Source organism: Myxine glutinosa, chromosome 1 (genome assembly GCF_964187855.1).
Source record: "Myxine glutinosa chromosome 1, kmMyxGlut1.1, whole genome shotgun sequence".
Lineage (NCBI taxonomy): Eukaryota > Metazoa > Chordata > Myxini > Myxiniformes > Myxinidae > Myxine > Myxine glutinosa.
In genome coordinates this window covers 62,285,656-62,302,845 of record NC_136261.1, presented here as the reverse complement: position 1 = coordinate 62,302,845, position 17,190 = coordinate 62,285,656, and the positions used below count along the sequence as shown (strand labels likewise).

Genomic DNA, 17,190 nt, shown 5'->3' with positions numbered 1-17,190 from the left:
GATTACTGGTGATCCCTCGTTTATCGCGGGGGTTACGTTCCAGAACCCCCCGCGATAGACGAAAATCCGCGAAGTAGCGACCATATTTTTATTTTATTATTTATATATATTTTAAAGCTTTATGACCTTTCCCACACTCTTATTAACCTTTCCCACACTCTTATTAACCTTTCTCACACTCTTATTAACCTTTCCCATACTCTTATAAACACTTCCTATACTCTTAAACACTTTTTACACTCTTAAACATACGTAATTTTAACAACATATAAAATTATAATGGGTACTCACCATTGAAGATACTATAGCGACCCATGGGTTCCCCAAGCAAGACCAGCATTAGAATCTCCTTGCTCCAGCCGGTGACGTCACTGGCGGGGATCCCCGGCGCCAGAGTGGCTGGTCACGTGACCACCGAAGCACGCCACGCTTGAGAGGCGTGGCTTTCGGTTTCGGTTTCTGGTTGTGCTTTATAATGCAGCCCGATAAATGGGCTTTTCAGTGTTCCCGAGTTGGTTTTGAGAATAAAAAGCTTCTCGGACGAGTTTGTGTCTTGCCCGTCATTTCGTCCGTATCAAGCAAGAGCCCCGGCTCTTCAATACTACAACTTGCGTGATGAAGATGATGAATTAGCTGTGCAGTACTGATGACGATGAAGGTGATGACGATGATGAATGTACTGCACAGCCAGAAAGAGCATTACAGTTACCCATTACGTGGGTAACTAGCGCAAGTGGAAGCTGCCGCATCTGCGTTTTCCATACGCACGACTCTTTGTCTCTTTGTCTACTCTTCTACTGTATACTATGTACAGTATTTTATTTCTTGTAATATGTTTTAATCACTGTATTTTTCTTATTTTTTTACGTTTTTTAATTTTTTAGGCTAGAAAATGCTTATTTTACCACAAAAATATTTAAAATAATAGTATATAAAAATACATTTATACCGCAAAATCCCGCGATATAGCGAAAAATCCGCGATATAATTTTACATATACTAGCGAGAAAAACCCGCGATGTACCGAAGCCGCGAAAAGTGAACCGCGATATAGCGAGGGATGACTGTGTATATATATATATATATATATATATATTGTTACTGTCGCGGTTAAGATGTTATTTTTTGACCGAGCGGTTGGTATGACCGCGACCTAACAGTTCCCCCGATTCTTCCCCAACTCACCCGATTCACCCCAAACTTTGGCCGTATCGCACCGCAGCTGCCCAATCTGGAAAACTCTAAAACGACCGAATGCAAAGAGGAAAAGGAATAAGACGAGAAGACGGACAGAAGAGTAATTGGATTTATTATACACACAAGCAAAAAGAAAGCAGTCACGTTTATTTACAGACGAGATTAGATACACAGTGCAACGCTAGCTTACCTACAGTCTTAATTAACCCAGGGACAGAACAAACAAAAGACAGACTCACACGGGGAATGATGACAGGAATTGGCTGGAAGGAGAGGATGGCTTGGAGTTGTATTGTGCAGCACGATCGGCGCGTTTAGCAGCCGCCGTTCCTTCGCGGCCCTGCTCAAAACCGCCGTCCAGGCCCCATGCGGCTGTTGAGTGTGGTTGCTGCTGTGGCCGCCGCTGCTGCTGCTGCTGCTGTGGACGTCGCGTGCTTTTCCAGGATTACAGCAGGCTTTGTGCTTTCTGGGATGTCCTCTCCTTGGATGTTCTCTATGTTCTCTTGGTCCAATCACTCCTCACCACCGACAACTCAACGCAACCAACGCAACCACTGACCACCACAACGCAACCACTGACGACCAAAACCACACAACTCAGCTCTGCTTCTTGGACCCTCTCTCTTCTCGACGGCTTGGGCTCCCTTTTCTCTGCCGGTAAAAGCTCATCTCCCTTGGGGGCGTCTTGCCTTGGGTTATATATAGCCCCACCCTTGAACCTTTGCGAACCTCCCCGATCGCTCTTCCTCCGCCCTCTCAAACCAAACCCCTCGTGCTCGGTTGGTTGTTTGGGGCTGGCTCACTCCTCCCCTCTATGACGAGGTGGAGACACGCCTTTCTTCTCCGACCCTGCCTCGTGGTCAATGGCGGTAATTGGAGCGGAGGTAGTTTCTAATCGACGAAAAGGGGGAATGGAGGTTTTGGGAATGGGAATGAAGGGAATCTATCTCTTTCACTGGTGCAATGGAGTATTTCAATTAATGGGAGACACAGCCTTACCCTAAAACACAGAATAAGATATAACTATTGAACAGGGGTATTCTATGATTGGCTGTGGTGTGGATGCTTTATGGACTAATTATGGGATGCCCTTTTACCTTTACACAGCTCCGGAGGCAGGAGGCGCAGAATAAACAATAATAATAATTCACACAATCAAAAAAATATACAGTCCTCATATCCGCAACAATATATATATATATATATATATATATATATATATATATATATATATATTTAAATTATACAATGGACTACAAAATGTAAATGTTTCATGATATTTGTTATATTATATCACCTTTATCTACCAATATTGTTGAAATGAAGATCAAATAGCTGTATATTGAAATATGTTGAAAAAGTCAAAACTTTACATGGGGTGTACTTACTTTTTCACGTGACTGTATATATATATATATATATATATATATATATATATATATATATATATATATATATATATATATATATATACATACATACAGTGGAACCTTGACTTACGAGTTTAATTCGTTCTGTGACCGAGCTCATAACTCAAATTGCTCGTTTCTCAAATCAAATTTCCCCATTAAAATGCATTGAAATGCTATTAATCCGTTCCAGCCCACCAAAAACCACACCAATTTTTTTTATAATATACAGTATATATAAAAATATCTCGCGCTTTATATTTCACCTGTATGCAGCATACAAGTTGGCAGGATGGCCTGGACTGGAGGTACGCACACTTGACTCTAAAGTCTAAACTGTCCAGCCTGGGTTTGAATCCCGACCCAGCTATAACCTGTCATGGGTGAATCACAGGCAGGGTGATTCATCAATGTGTGTACCGCTAAACTGGGCGCCCCGTTTGCGTCCCATTAGTTGTTGGATGTTAAGGATCTCACCGTGTTTTCCACAAAGAGAAGGCGAGCTATCGCCGGCACTCTGAACAAGTTGTGGCCTGGCATGGCATGAACATGAAAACATGAACATTGAACATGAAATGTTCGACATGAACATGAAATTTTCCAAAATAACCAAAATGCGAAAACAAAAATGCAGCGCTATACGACAGAGATACTGTACGTGCACGGCAAGATAACCACGTGACCGGAATCCACCTGGCGGCGTAAACTCAAAATAACCAACATGCGAAAACAAAAATGCAGCGCTATACGACAGAGATACTGTACGTGCACGGCAAGATAACCACGTGACCGGAACCCACCTGGCGGCGTAAACTCAAAATAACCAACATGTGAAAACAAAAATGCAGCGCTATACGACAGAGATACTGCACTTGCACGGCAAGATAACCACGTGACCAGAACCCACCTGGTGGCGTAAACTCAAAATAACCAACATGTGAAAACAAAAATGCAGCGCTATACGACAGAGATACTGCACTTGCACGGCAAGATAACCACGTGACCGGGTGGCGAAAGCTCGTAACTCAGATCTCGGCTCGCATCTCAAAGCAATAAACCGCCCGAGCGACGGCTCGTATCTCGAAAAACTCGTAAGTTGGGGCACTCGTAAGTCAAGGTTCCACTGTATATATATATATATATATATATATATATATATACATACATATATATTGTTACCGATCGCGGTTTAGATGTTATGATGGGCCGAGCGGATGGTCCAACCGCGACCGTTACAGGATCCCCAATTGGCCCGATTCCACCCGACGTTGACCAGATCGCACCACAGATATTCAATCGGGAAACCTCTAAAGCGACCGAAAGAGCAGGAAAAAGAGAAGAAGACAGAGTACGGAGGAAGAACAGATTTATTATACACACACAAGCAAAAAGAAAGAGCGACCAAAATTATTTACAGCAATGGATGGAAGAAGCAGTCACACAGTGCATCGTTAGCTTACACTATTCAATTTACTTAACCCCAAGACAACGATTAGGACAGACGACGTTCACACTTACACGGGGGATATTGCAGGCAGGTATGGCTTGAGGTGGATTGCTGGAGAGGGAGGCAGGGTCGGAGGCAGCAGCTCTCAATTCCTCGCGTTTTTGGCGGGAAAACCCTCCGTCGCGTATCCGCTGCCGATGCTGTAGACGTCACGCGCTGGCTCGGGCACACCTGCTCCTCTCCTTCTGGTGGAGCCGTCTCCCTCCTTTCAGCGCGTCTTTTTAAAGCTGGTTTCCTCTCCGAGTACCTCTCCTCTTTGGCTTGGAGCGTCTCGCATCTCACCGCTCACAGCTCAGCTCACAGCTCCTCTCGTATGTCACCTCTTCGCTCATCTGCTGAAGCAGTCCCTTCCAGTCCCTTTTATTACTCCGGGCGGAATCAAGCCGCCGGCTGCGAGGGCACGCCTACCGGGTCGCTCACCGCGGTGCTGATTGGCTGTTAGGGCTGTCCGATTTCCCCCTTTGATCATGACGACGTGCCACGCCTGTGAGTTGGCGGCTCCTACCCCCCTCTTCTCCGAGATTAGCACATGGGCAATGGCGGCTTGCGAGATTGAACACCACTCGCACCGCTTTTGAAAGGAACTTTGGGAGAGCGGAGATGATTGGGGAAATTGAAAGGGCCTACGCTTATTTTGTTTGATACAATGCAGAGTCAATCTAGTGGGAAACACATATTTAACCTACATAGAATAAGGAAATAAACTATTTAAAAAGATATATCGTGGCCTGTGTGTAAGTTTCATGGAATTAACTAGGAGGACGGCTGCGACCATTATTTACATTACGAGGGTGTTACACATAACAAAACCATACTTTTCACATTCGTTACACTTCCTCCAAAATTGTTACACTTCCCAAAAACCGTTACACTTCTCAAATTCGTTACACTTCTCAAAACCGTTACAATATATATATATATATATATATATACAACAATATATATATATATATACATATATATATATATATACAGAAATATATATATATATATATGTATACATACATACATACATACATACATACATACATATACAGTTTCACTCCAGTGCAAGATTTAAGCACCAAACAGGCCATTTAGCTTTCCATAATGTTGTCCAGTCTCGTGTTGGAACTGATTAAATTAATTGCCCTTCCATAGCTTGCTGATTCTCACTGTCTTGTAAATTAGGAAAATATATCACAGGGTATGTTTTGCAGAGCTGGCCATTGTGTATCAGCACATTGGCCGTATTTCCTGCTTACGGTTGGGTGAATAATTAGTACTGCCTGCAGTCGGTGAAAGTGCTGGGATGCGGATTTGGAATGGGCATTATGAGCTCGGTGACCTTCCTGCATCTTTCGCTTATCACCTGTGAAATTGAAAATTTGGCACTCTGCCAAAGCCAGTTTTGTGGTGATTGGTTCGTGGGCCATCGTGTCTAACCACAAAATTTCTGAAGCACTACATTTGACAATTTTCTCCTTGCTTCGTCGTCCAATTGATGCTCCATTTGTTCACTTGGTTAAGAATGCAGTGCACTGTACTTTTGTTGCAATCGTTGTACATTATGCAGTACACTTGGATATCATAAAATTGCCAGCCATTTTGTTTTCATATAATGTTCTTTTTTTTCTTATTTTTAAAAAAAAAGGTGGAACTTTGTTCTGGCTTTTTACCTTCGCAAAAGCGGAAGGTTATGTTTTGATCGCTGTGTATTTATTTGTATGTCTGTGTGTGTGTGTGTGTGTGTATGTTATTCGCATAACTCAAAAAGTATTCAACCGAATTGCATGAAATTTGGTGGGATGATTGGTTATTATACGGGACACATTTGATTAGATTTTGGGAGCAATCGGGTCAAAGGTCAAGGTCAAGGTCACGAAAAGGTCAAAATCGTATTTTTACCATAGCGCGGTCAATTTTTATCCAATTGGCATGCAACTAATGCCAAAATGTTCAGAATTCAATGCCCGATCTTGTGATATACGACATGACCCAGTGAAGACATTACCCTTGTTAGCGGTTGGGGGTCAAAGGTCAGGGGGGTCACGACCTTGCAAAATGTGCGTTTTTTGTCATAACTCGGTCAATTCTTATCCGATTTGCATGAAATCAGCACCAAACTGTTCACTGTTCTGTTCCCTACACTCCCATGCCAAGTACAGAACAGTAGCTGCGGCGAAGGTATGCGCTCTACCGAGTGCCCGTTCTAGTTTCTGTTATGTTACGAAAATGGTTTCATATCAGCTGCAACTGTTTGGTGTTATGCTGTCGCAGTTTTGTACAAGTGAATTTGCATGATTTTTTTTTTACGTGGTACTTCGTGGTACAACTCTGAAAGCAGTTGTGTTTGTACTCCATATTTGTGTAAAAAATGTTGTTGTTTTTTAGTTTGAAAATGATCTCTGCTCCTTGCCAGGTGGTTGCAGAATATTTGTGTGGATTTGGGAGTGTTACATGTTCCATCCTTCTCTCACCGACAGGACCTAGGGAAGTATGGGTTGTTATTTTATAACGCTCTGTTCATGATCGTTCCTACTCTGGCCATTGCCTACTACACAGGGGACTTTGCCAATGTAAGTAGTAATGAAATGAGGTTCTTTGATAATTATTAATTAATTCTTCCATCCGATGTTTGTTAGTTTTTGGGGTTTTTTCCATGATCGGTTCATTTGGCATTTTCAGGCTGTGAACTACGATGGCTGGAAAAGTCCAGGATTTTTGCTGCAGTTCATTTTGTCTTGCATTATGGGGTGAGTATAGGAGGGAATTTGAGAAACGGCAGGTCATTTGCATGTATGGTTGTTCAGCAAGCCTATTACTCGTTTATTTATTATTATTATTATTATTATTTGTTTTGGAATGGTGTGGAAGCTCAGTTCGTTGGTGGCATGCTTGCCATTGAGCTGTCAAGTCTGGGTTCAATCCCCAGTCAAGCCAGCCTTGGTGCGATGCTATTGGATTAAAAGAAATAATAAATGATCGCAAAGCATTCCTTGATTGAAACATTGTCAAACTTTTTAATTTGTTATCTTGTAAGGAAAAATGCACTTAAAAGCAATATATTTATCCCAGAATTAATTTCAATTTGTCTGATTAATCATGCCGCTGGAATGTTCGTCATTCAGATGAATTTGCTTGAGCGACACTGAGTTATCTATTTGAATCTCTCAAAATACGTTTATTTATTTATTTATTTTTGTATACATGGTCGAGGTTCGTGGAAGAACTAGATTACTCGAATTAGCACATTGAATGGATCAGACCAAAAGGATCAGTTGAGAGGGAGGGACATCAACAGCAGAGTTGAAGGCCAAGATAAAGGTAGACTTGCACAAACCATGGGTGTGAGGAGGAATGAGGGGCAGGAGAGGATGCATGGGGGGGTGGACAAGATTGATACAGAAGGAAACGCTCAGGAGGGAAAACTGGAAATTTGGAAAGAGGTGGAGTTTAGCGGGTGTAGGAAATATCATGGTTTTGGATGGGGGTGATCTGGGATGGTGATTAACAACTGTCTTGAAGACTTTGAGGGAAGAATGAGATTGAAGAGAATGTGGATGTTGGTTCCACAGGCAGGGAAAAAAATGAGGAATGAATGAGTGGAGAGGTTAGTCGTGATATTGGATTTGATGAGTCTCACCAGAAGGAGGTTGATGGAGCACCAGGGTGCACCCTGTGGATTCCACGTTGTGCCGGTTAATTTTCTACTATTTCGGCATCCAGTACAGCTGATCTTGATGACTGTAAGCACGTAGATGATTGTATTTCTGAACATTAAAATGGTCCTGAGTATCGAAACCATGTTGATACAGTGCATTCTGCAAAGGGAAGTGGGTCGCATTGACTCCAGAATTGGTGAAACAACACAACCGGGAACAACTTTTACTGGCAGCCTGTACTGTATTTGAAGAGGAATTGTTGCATACAGTGCTTTCAGAAAGTATTCAGACCCCTTGACGTTTGTCACATTTTTTTGTTACAGCCTGAATTTAAAATGGATTAAATTGAGATTTTTTTTGTCATTGATCTACACATAATACATGATAAAGTCAAAGTGGAATTTTTTTCATACATTTTTACAAAATTATGAAAAATGAAATACAGAAATATCTAATTTACGTAAGTATTCAACCCCCTACAATACTGTACTTCGTCGAAGCGCCTTTGGCAGTGATTACAGCTTCGAGTCTTAATGGGTATGTCTATCAGCTTTGCACATCTAGATTTGGGGAGTTTCTCCCATTCTTCCATACAGATTTGCTCACACTCTGTCAAGTTGGATGGGGAGTGTCAGTGAACAGCAATCTTCGTCTTTCCACAGACTCTCAATGGGTTTCAAGTTTGGGTTTTGGCTGGGCCACACAAAGACTTTCACATTCTTGTTATGAAGCCCTTCCAGTGTTTCTTTGGCTGTATGTTTGGTGTCATTGTTCTGTTGAAACGTAAATGTCCACTGTAGTCTAAGGTCTTTTGCACTCTGAAGCAGGTTCTCCTCAATGATTTGCCTATATTTGGTTCTATTCATTGTTCTCTCTATCCTTACAAGTCTCCCAGTTCCTGCCGCTGGAAAGCTCCCCATAGCATGATACAGTGCTTACATGATACAGTTTTAATGTCTTCTCAATAACCATTTCCTCTAGCATCTTGAATCCCACAGTCTTCTATCTGACCATCAATATGGCCTTCGCAAGGGAATATCTACCGGTGATATCCTTTCTTGCATTACAAATGTCTGGGCCTCTTCTCTGAGAGACATTGGGGAATCCTTTGTTGTAGGCCTTGATATCTCAAAAGCCTTTGAAAGAGTTTGGCATTGGTGTCTGATATCCAAGCTTCCCTCTTTTGGCTTTCCTCCTTCACTCTGCACTCTCATATTGAGCTTTCTCTCCAACCGCTTTATCTCTTCTTGTCCATGGCTCAATATCTCCCTCTTTCCCTATCAACAGCGGTGTCCGTCAGGGCTCTGTCCTGTCTCCAACACTCTTCCTTCTTTTTATCAATGACCTTCTTTCTTCTACAAATAGCCAAATGCACTCATATGCTGATGACTCAACGTTGCATTCCTCCATGTTTTTCCCATCTGATTCATCTTCCCTCAATCGATCTTCATCTCGTTTGATCACAGCCACCTCATTAAATTCGGATTTGCACAAGATTTCCCAGTGGGGCAAATGTAATCAGGTTAAATTCAATTCATCTAAAACTAAATTTCTTCCCATCTCTCTCTAAAACTCCTCTCAACTCTCCAATCTCCTTTGAAAGCTCCACAATTACACCATGTGATACAATAAACCTACTAGGTATTACCCTAACTTCAAATTTATCCTGGAATCCGCACATTACACAAATAGCTAAATCTGCCTCGAAGAAACTGGTAGTCCTGTTCAGATGTCAAAGATTCTTCTCTCAACAGTTGCTTCAACTATATAAAGGATTGATTCGTCCTTGTATGGAGAACTGCTCTCACATCTGGGGAGGTTCTAGCTCCACATACTTAATGGACAGAATTGAATTCAAAGTAATTTGACTTATCAACTCTCCCAATATGACCTCAACTCGACCCGCTCAAATTACGTCGCAAAGTTGGCTCTTTCTCTTTTCTACAGATATTACTTCGGTTTCTGCTCCCAAGAACTTGCTGCCTGTATACCTCCGCCATTAGCCCGATTTAGCCTGTATACCCCGATTCAGAATAGGCACACTGTATCCCTGCGCATCGTAAGAGCGTGACCAAGGGTTGGCGTCAGGAAGGGCATCCGGCCATAAAAACATTGCCTCAGACAGGGAACCATGATTGTCATGAGGCCCGCAAGGCTAACCCCCGCTTTAGCGGGGAAAAATGGCCTTAAAACGATCATTAATTCATTCATTCATTAGCGAGACCACGGATTACTCGACAAGCCACTACATCTCATGATTATTGTGTGGCCATTGGCAACTCAAGGGTGGGCCGTTATGATGTTTGTTTCTTCCCCTCCACTGCCAAACTCTGGAACTCTTTACCTTCCCATGTTTTTCCAAACACTTATGATCTCCCCCTTTTCAAAAAGCAGATTTTCTGCTTTCTCAAAAACTTGGACTATTCTCTCCTTCACTTTTCTAACAATGCAGCTTTTATTTAGGACTGGCCTCGATGAGGACTATATAATCTGTGCCTGGAGCCTTCGACATAAAAAAAAAAAATGATGCTGCCACCACCATGCTTCACGGTAGGGATGGTGTTCGATGGATGATGAGCTGTGCTCTGTTTTCGTCAGATGTAGCGCTTTGCATTCAGGCCAAGGAGTTAAATTTTCGTCTCGTCAGACCACAGAATCTTTTGCCTCATGCCCCGAGTCTTTCACGTGCCTTTTTTCAAACTCCAAGCGTGCTGTCATGTGCCTTTTTCCTCAGGAGTTGCTTACGTGTGGCCACTCTCACATAAAGCCAAGATTTGTGAAGTGCTGCAAAGACCATTGTCCTTCCGGCAAGTTCTCCGATCTCAGCCAAGGAACTATGTAGTTCTGTCAGAGTGGGCATTGAGTTATTGGTCACCTCCCTGACCAAGGTCCTTCTTACCTGGTTACTCAGTTTGGTCAGATGGCCAGATCTAGGAAGAGTCTGGGTAGTTTCATATTTTTTCCATTTCCTAATGACGGAGCTCACTGTGCTCTTGGGAACTTTCTACACTCTAGCAATTGTTTTATACCCTTCCCCAGATCTATGCCTCCTCACAATTCTGTCTCGGAGTTCTACGGACAATTCCTTGGACTATGGTAGAGTTTCTGCTCTGACGTGCACTGTTAACTGTGGGACTTTGTATAGAAAGGTGTGTTTCTTTCTAAATAATGTCTCGTGAATTGAATTGGCCACAGGTGGACTCCAATCAAGTTGTAGACATCTCAAGGATGATCAAAGGAAATTGGATGCACCTGAGCTCGATTAGGAATGTCATCGCAAAGGATTGAATACTTATTGACTCGAGACATTTCAGCTTTTCATTTTTAATTATTTTGTTAAAATTTATTTTTAATAATTCCACTTTGTGATTATGGGGTATTACATGTAGATCAGTGACCAAAAAAATCTCAATTTAATCCACTTTAAATTCAGGCTGTAACACCACAAAACGTCAGTCGAGGGGTGTGAATACTTTCTGAAGGCACTGTAAGTGAAAGTTATTGGCACAAAAGGGAACTACAATGGTGTGAAACAGCGTTTGTAAACTGATGAAGAAAAATCGGCACAGACATATGATTCACTCAATAAGGAATAATCGGTGTCATCTCAATGTCGATTCCAATGAGCTGTGGAGGGTGAGGGAGGGTGGGATTAGTTTTTAGAGTTCATTCGTAACCGTGCTCGTGCACAGTTCCAAAAAAACTGATGTGTTAAAATCAGAATACATGTAAAAGGAAGATGAAGAATCCTTTTCTATTAGTGCCTTGTTGTGCTTTGGTTTGCAATTACAGCAAACCCTTAAGTATCATTGTTTACAATGATGGGGTTTTGACCAATCGTGGACAACCTCTATGTACTAATTGTGACCAAGCTCGTTTTTTGAGCTGAGCTGTGATTGCTTTCACGCACCATGAATTGATTGAAGGGTGCCCAAGTGTAAAACAACAGATAAAAGCGATTCTGTGATTCTTTTAATTTTATTTATTCGCTGGTTTATGGAGCTGCAGGGCTGACAGGATGACCTAGAGGTAGGCACATTCGCCTCTAAGCTGTCTAGCCTGGGTTTGAAATCCTGACACAGCTATTATAAACTGTTAGTTTGGTGTTTCACAGGCACGGTGATTCATCAATGTGTGTGCCATCCCTCGGATGGACGTCAAACTGGGAGTCACGTCTGCTAGCATGGGTTGGTGGACATAAAAAATCACATGGTGTTCTTCGCAAAAAGTAGGCGAGTATTGCCGGCACCATGGCCAAATTCCAAATTCTTGCCTTAACAAGGCGAATGTCAGGCCTGGCCAGGCCAGTTCGTGAAAGTTTTGGGCCAAGCTTACCCCGGCTGACCCCACAGGGTGGGAACAAGGTGGCTGATCCCATAAGTGGCCGTTAAAGAGCAACATTGCTGGAGCAATGCCCAAAAGTTGCATTTGCCCAAAGAGCAACATCAATCTTAATTTTTATATACCTGTGATAGTCAAGGGTTTGCTGTCCTATTTCCTGCTGTAATATGATTTTGGTACCCAATTTGGGCTTTGTCTTGATATTGGTGATCACCTCCCATGTGCTGTATTGTAACAGTAATGGAAACCACATATGTATCCTTCTTTTTTTTCTTCTTTTTTTTCTTTTTCCCTACAGATTCATTCTCATGTATGCCACGGTAATGTGCACCCACTACAACTCTGCCTTAACCACCACGATCGTGGGCTGCATTAAGGTTTGTATCCGGCTTACTCGAGTGGCTCGGACTTTGAATAAGCCTTTTCTTTTTTGGTGACCTCTGTGCATTCATTGGTCCCACAATCTGTGTTGCAGAATGTCTTGATAACGTACGCTGGTATGGTGCTTGGTGGAGATTACATATTCTCTTGGACAAATTTCTTTGGCTTGAATATCAGGTGAGATGCAATGTTTCATGTGCTTGGAAAACTCTCAAATTTTGCTCTTTGTTTGAGGGTCGATGTTTTCCTAAGAAATGCTATTCCGATTCGAATAACTACTGTACTAATGTCAGAACTGGTACCTCTGAGGCTATTATTATATAACTAGCCCCAGATTTAAGTTTAGCAATATAATCACTATTGCATCCACAAAACCCCCTGGGTTGGCATCCTATGGAATGAGGAGAGAGGGGAAATTGTCACTTCCTCGTTTCCCCCACCCAAGGCTAGCAGCTATGTTTGTCTAAAGTGAAGTCCTGTCTCATCCCATGCATTTGTCTGCACGTGTGTGCATGAATTTTGTTGTAGCCACAAGCCTTTGACCAAGCAAAGTAAAAAAGGCTCTTCGTATACTTTGGGTCACAACAGCCTAAAACCGATGGATGTAATGGGGTACGTTTTACATGATCATCATATGTACCAGGGTTTGAATCTTTGCTGGGAAAGGTCATGTGAAGGGCCTCTCCCTACAACCTGAACCACCTCTTGCTGTGGACATTTTGCTGGTCAATGTCTTTGTGACTTGCAAGAAGTTGCTGCGTGGGGAAATTCCACTATATTTGGACTTTAGCTCAGGTGTCTGTGTACGAGGAGCAAAATATATCGTGAATCATGAATGTACACAAATGATTGCCAAAGTAGGACAGCTGGATGAGAGCGGTGTAATTCCCCCATTACCCATGTTCTCTAATGCACAATACCTGGCAAGTGAAGCTCCAGGATGACAATTTGTAGGCCAATCCTATTCTATTGGGACAACTCGCATCTCCAGCGACTTGAGATTCATAAAACAGGCCCAATTTGTTACTTGTCATGAAGAGACTTTTGGTTTAAAGGTGTAAACACCAGCGCAAGCATTTCGTGTTTTTCTCCACCAGATGTCGAATAAATAGCGCATTACTTTGGCAAAAAAGAACATGTTTTATAATGTTGCGTTGACGTAAAAAGCAGTGGACCACATATTATTTTATAATCACATCGATCAATATTTTAATACCATTCGGAACTGCATCAATCAAAACGCTGATGTGCTATCGGCATCGGTGCCATGACCACGTACCGCTGCATGTGAGAAGATTATGGGAGAGCGGTTCGGGATACCCCGCATGACATGTTGTTGAATTTTAAATTTGGGACAGCCAGGATATTCTGGAGATATGCACACTTACCTCTGAGTTGCTTAGTTTAAATTGTATTTTCCATCCAGCTATAAAGTGTCAGACTGGCATTTTGCAGGCAGGGTAATTACCATACGCATGCGAATCAAAAAGCGGGGTTCAGCAATTGGTTCACTTTGTTGTCCCCCGTCGCACAGCGTAGTGAAAGGGGGACTATGGCTTTCCCCTCCGTCCGTGGGTGCGTGTTTGCGTGCGTGCGTGAAGGACCGCATTCGAATTTGGTGTGTGGGTGCAACCCACGTCAAAATCCAAGATGGCCGCCGCCATGTATGTCTGATGCCATGTATGTCTTAACCTTGAGATGAATATCTTGAAAAATAAGCGAAGTACCAACTTCTAATCTGGTGTGTGGGTGTATCTCGGCATAAGGAAGAACGCTATTGAAAATTGGGCCGCCACGTCAAAATCCAAGATGGCCGCCACCATATATATATATATATGTCTGAAACTTGTGAGCGAAATATCTCGAAAAATAAGCTAAGTACCAACTGCTAATCTGGTGTGTGGGTGTATCTAGGCACAAGGAAGAACGCTATTGAAAATTGGGTCGCCACGTCAAAATCCAAGATGGCCGCCGCCATGTATGTCTGAACCTTGTGAGATGAATATCTTGAAAAATAAGTGAAGTACCAACTTCTAATTTGGTGTGTGGGTGTATCTCGGCATAAGGAAGAACGCTATTGTAAATTGGGTCGCCACGTCAAAATCCAAGATGGCCGCCACCATATATATGTCTGAAACTTGTGAGCGTAATATCTTGAAAAATAAGCAAAGTACCAACTTCTAATCTGGTGTTTGGGTGTATCTAGGCACAAGGACGAACGCTATTGAAAATTGGGTCGCCACATCAAAATCTAAGATGGCCGCTGCCATGTATGTCTGACCCTTAGGAGCGGAATATCTTGAAAAATAAGCAAAGTACCAACTTCTAATCTGGTGTGTGGGTGTATCTAGGCATAAGGAAGAACGCTATTGAAAATTGGGTGGCCACGTCAAAATCCAAGATGGCCGCCTCCATGTATGTCTGAACCTTGTGAGCGAAATATCATATCATAGCATGTTTTCTGCGTCTTCCACTTTGTCAACTCACATCACTTCACCGACGGTGGACCTAGGCGTAACGCTTGTTTGTCTTCAAATGTCCGTTTATGATCGAGGAAGAACCTGATTTCAATTGAATGTTATATTTTGAACACAAATAGGAAAATAAACTTGTAGTTTAGCAGTACTTTGGCTCTGAATTTGTCCCAATCGCACATATGCAGAGGAGTGACGTGTTTACTCTGTCTGATTGGAAGTTAAACAAAATTGAAAATCATTGCAAACAGGAAACCTACTCTTTAAGGATGTCATAAAAGACACAAGCAACAGGCACAAATAACTAACGTAATGTGGTGTATAAGATGCTGCATCAACGGCGGTAAAGTTCTGAAAAATAAAATTCTACAACCTTTAAAATATTTTATTTCAGTTTAATTTGATACTTGAAGACGAGAGCACAAATCGCCTTTTTGGCACTACCAAAGTCCTTCCGTTTAAGCTGTACTCGGACAAAATATCACAGCATTTTGCATCATCGCGATTGGTCAAATTTTCCGCTTGCACACCCTGGCCATGTCCTTTCACAAGACTGCGCAGGGTAAGGTGTTCTATGAACTCTCTGGTTCATTAGTTCGTGCTGTGCTGTCTCATTAGTTGGTGGACGTTACCCCTAATGTGACCACTGTGTCCTTCACGAATAGCAGGCGAGCTATCACTGGCACCATGAAAAGCAGTGTTGCCCTCCGCCTCCCCCTATCCAATCAAATGATGTACCCACAGCCATGTACTGTGTAAGAAAGAAGAATCTTAAATTTTATTTTGTACATTTCAAAAAGATAAATAGCTAATTCCAAACTTTTCAAGGCTTATGATAAAAAATACATAGTGTACATTGTACAGCATTGAAGAGATTTATCTTGGCCTGGGACCGGACCGGGGCAGGGCCAGGCCATGAAGGAGGGGTGGGGGGGGAGAGGTCCTGGCCTAGAAGGGTGGAGGGGTGGGGGTCCTGGCTTTCATCTCCATCAAGCTTTCTGTGCAAGATGAAGGTAACTGGACATTTTTGTAATAAGTGTACCGAGACATAGACATCTCTCACTCAGGTGTTGAGGGAGATGACTTAAAACTGCTTTTGGTCACCGTGAAAGGAACGGCCTTTAATATGTATGCTGATGTAAAGTTGTAAAAAAAAAAAAAAAAAATTGCCATTACTGTTCCTCTGTCGACTGTAGGGTTTCACATTTAGCTCAGAGCAATTTTGTGCTTGTTGATATTGGCTCGACCGCAGGAGTTACTGCACAGGTATGGTAATGTCCCCTTGAGCTCGTGGGTGTTGCTCTTGCAGTGTTGCCGGGAGTCTCGCTTATTCCTACATCACCTTCACAAGCGGGCACACACCGGCTGGCAAGAACCACGCACGCTCGTTGGTGTAAGGCTACCGGGACGAAACTCAAGGTCTATATCCATGCCCGCTGGCTGTGGACATGGTAACGCTCACAACGCTATCAACCGAAGAACCAAACAGCCATTGGCCCGTGCTCCAGATGTTGCAACGATGCAGGGTGAAAGAGCGACTTCTTCCTGTCGGAACTCTGATGCGCTTTTTTTTCTCTTTCCTTGGCATCGCCTCTTGCTGCCCACCCAACTCGGCAATGTTATTGAAAACATAACTGACACTTCAGTAGCATTCTCACAATTTTTAAGTACAAAGTTGAAATGTGTGAGCTTCGTTACTTGGGCCCCAAACCAGAAGGTCAGATAAGCAAAATATTTGTAATGCACTTAAAAAAAAAAAAAAAAAAAAAAAAACATTACTGCTTTTAGTACCTATTCATTGGGCTCACCTCATAGCACTTGCAAAAAAAGGTTGACTCATTGCCCTCATCATTTTGTGGAGGTTGTGTTCATGTCAACAATGTTTCTTTATAATCGGGCATTTTCTAATTGTTATTACAAATGTCATGGTTATTAAATTTTGTTCAAATACAGGTTTTCTACTTTGGTTGACATTTCTCAAATAATATCTTGCCCAAATATACGGCGAAGTCTCCCCATCAAGTCATGTGCTCTCAAGCGAGGAAAGGAGCTCGCAGGATAGCCTTGACGTACAGGTCAGGTGAGACGTACAGGTCAGGTGAGACGTCATTGTGTGCACTGTCCCTTAAATTGATGTTAAACTGGGCGTACCATCTGCCAGCATTACATTAAAGATCCCATGGTGTCCTGCGCAAAGATTGGTGGGCCATCACTGGCATCCTGAAAAATTACTTTTA

General features: G+C 42.5%; 1 protein-coding gene across 1 annotated transcript in view; it reads left to right on the top strand.

Moving 5' to 3' along the window:
* SLC35D1 (solute carrier family 35 member D1) overlaps positions 1-16,905 on the top strand; it is a 58,312-nt gene extending 41,407 nt beyond the window's left edge. The window contains exons 8-12 of the mRNA XM_068112289.2: positions 6,579-6,671; positions 6,781-6,848; positions 12,397-12,475; positions 12,574-12,656; positions 16,263-16,905. Coding sequence (XP_067968390.1) covers positions 6,579-6,671; positions 6,781-6,848; positions 12,397-12,475; positions 12,574-12,656; positions 16,263-16,350 — 411 coding nt within the window. The 3' untranslated portion in view covers positions 16,351-16,905. The remainder of the gene's footprint in view (positions 1-6,578; positions 6,672-6,780; positions 6,849-12,396; positions 12,476-12,573; positions 12,657-16,262) is intronic.
* Positions 16,906-17,190: the final 285 nt, after the last annotated feature.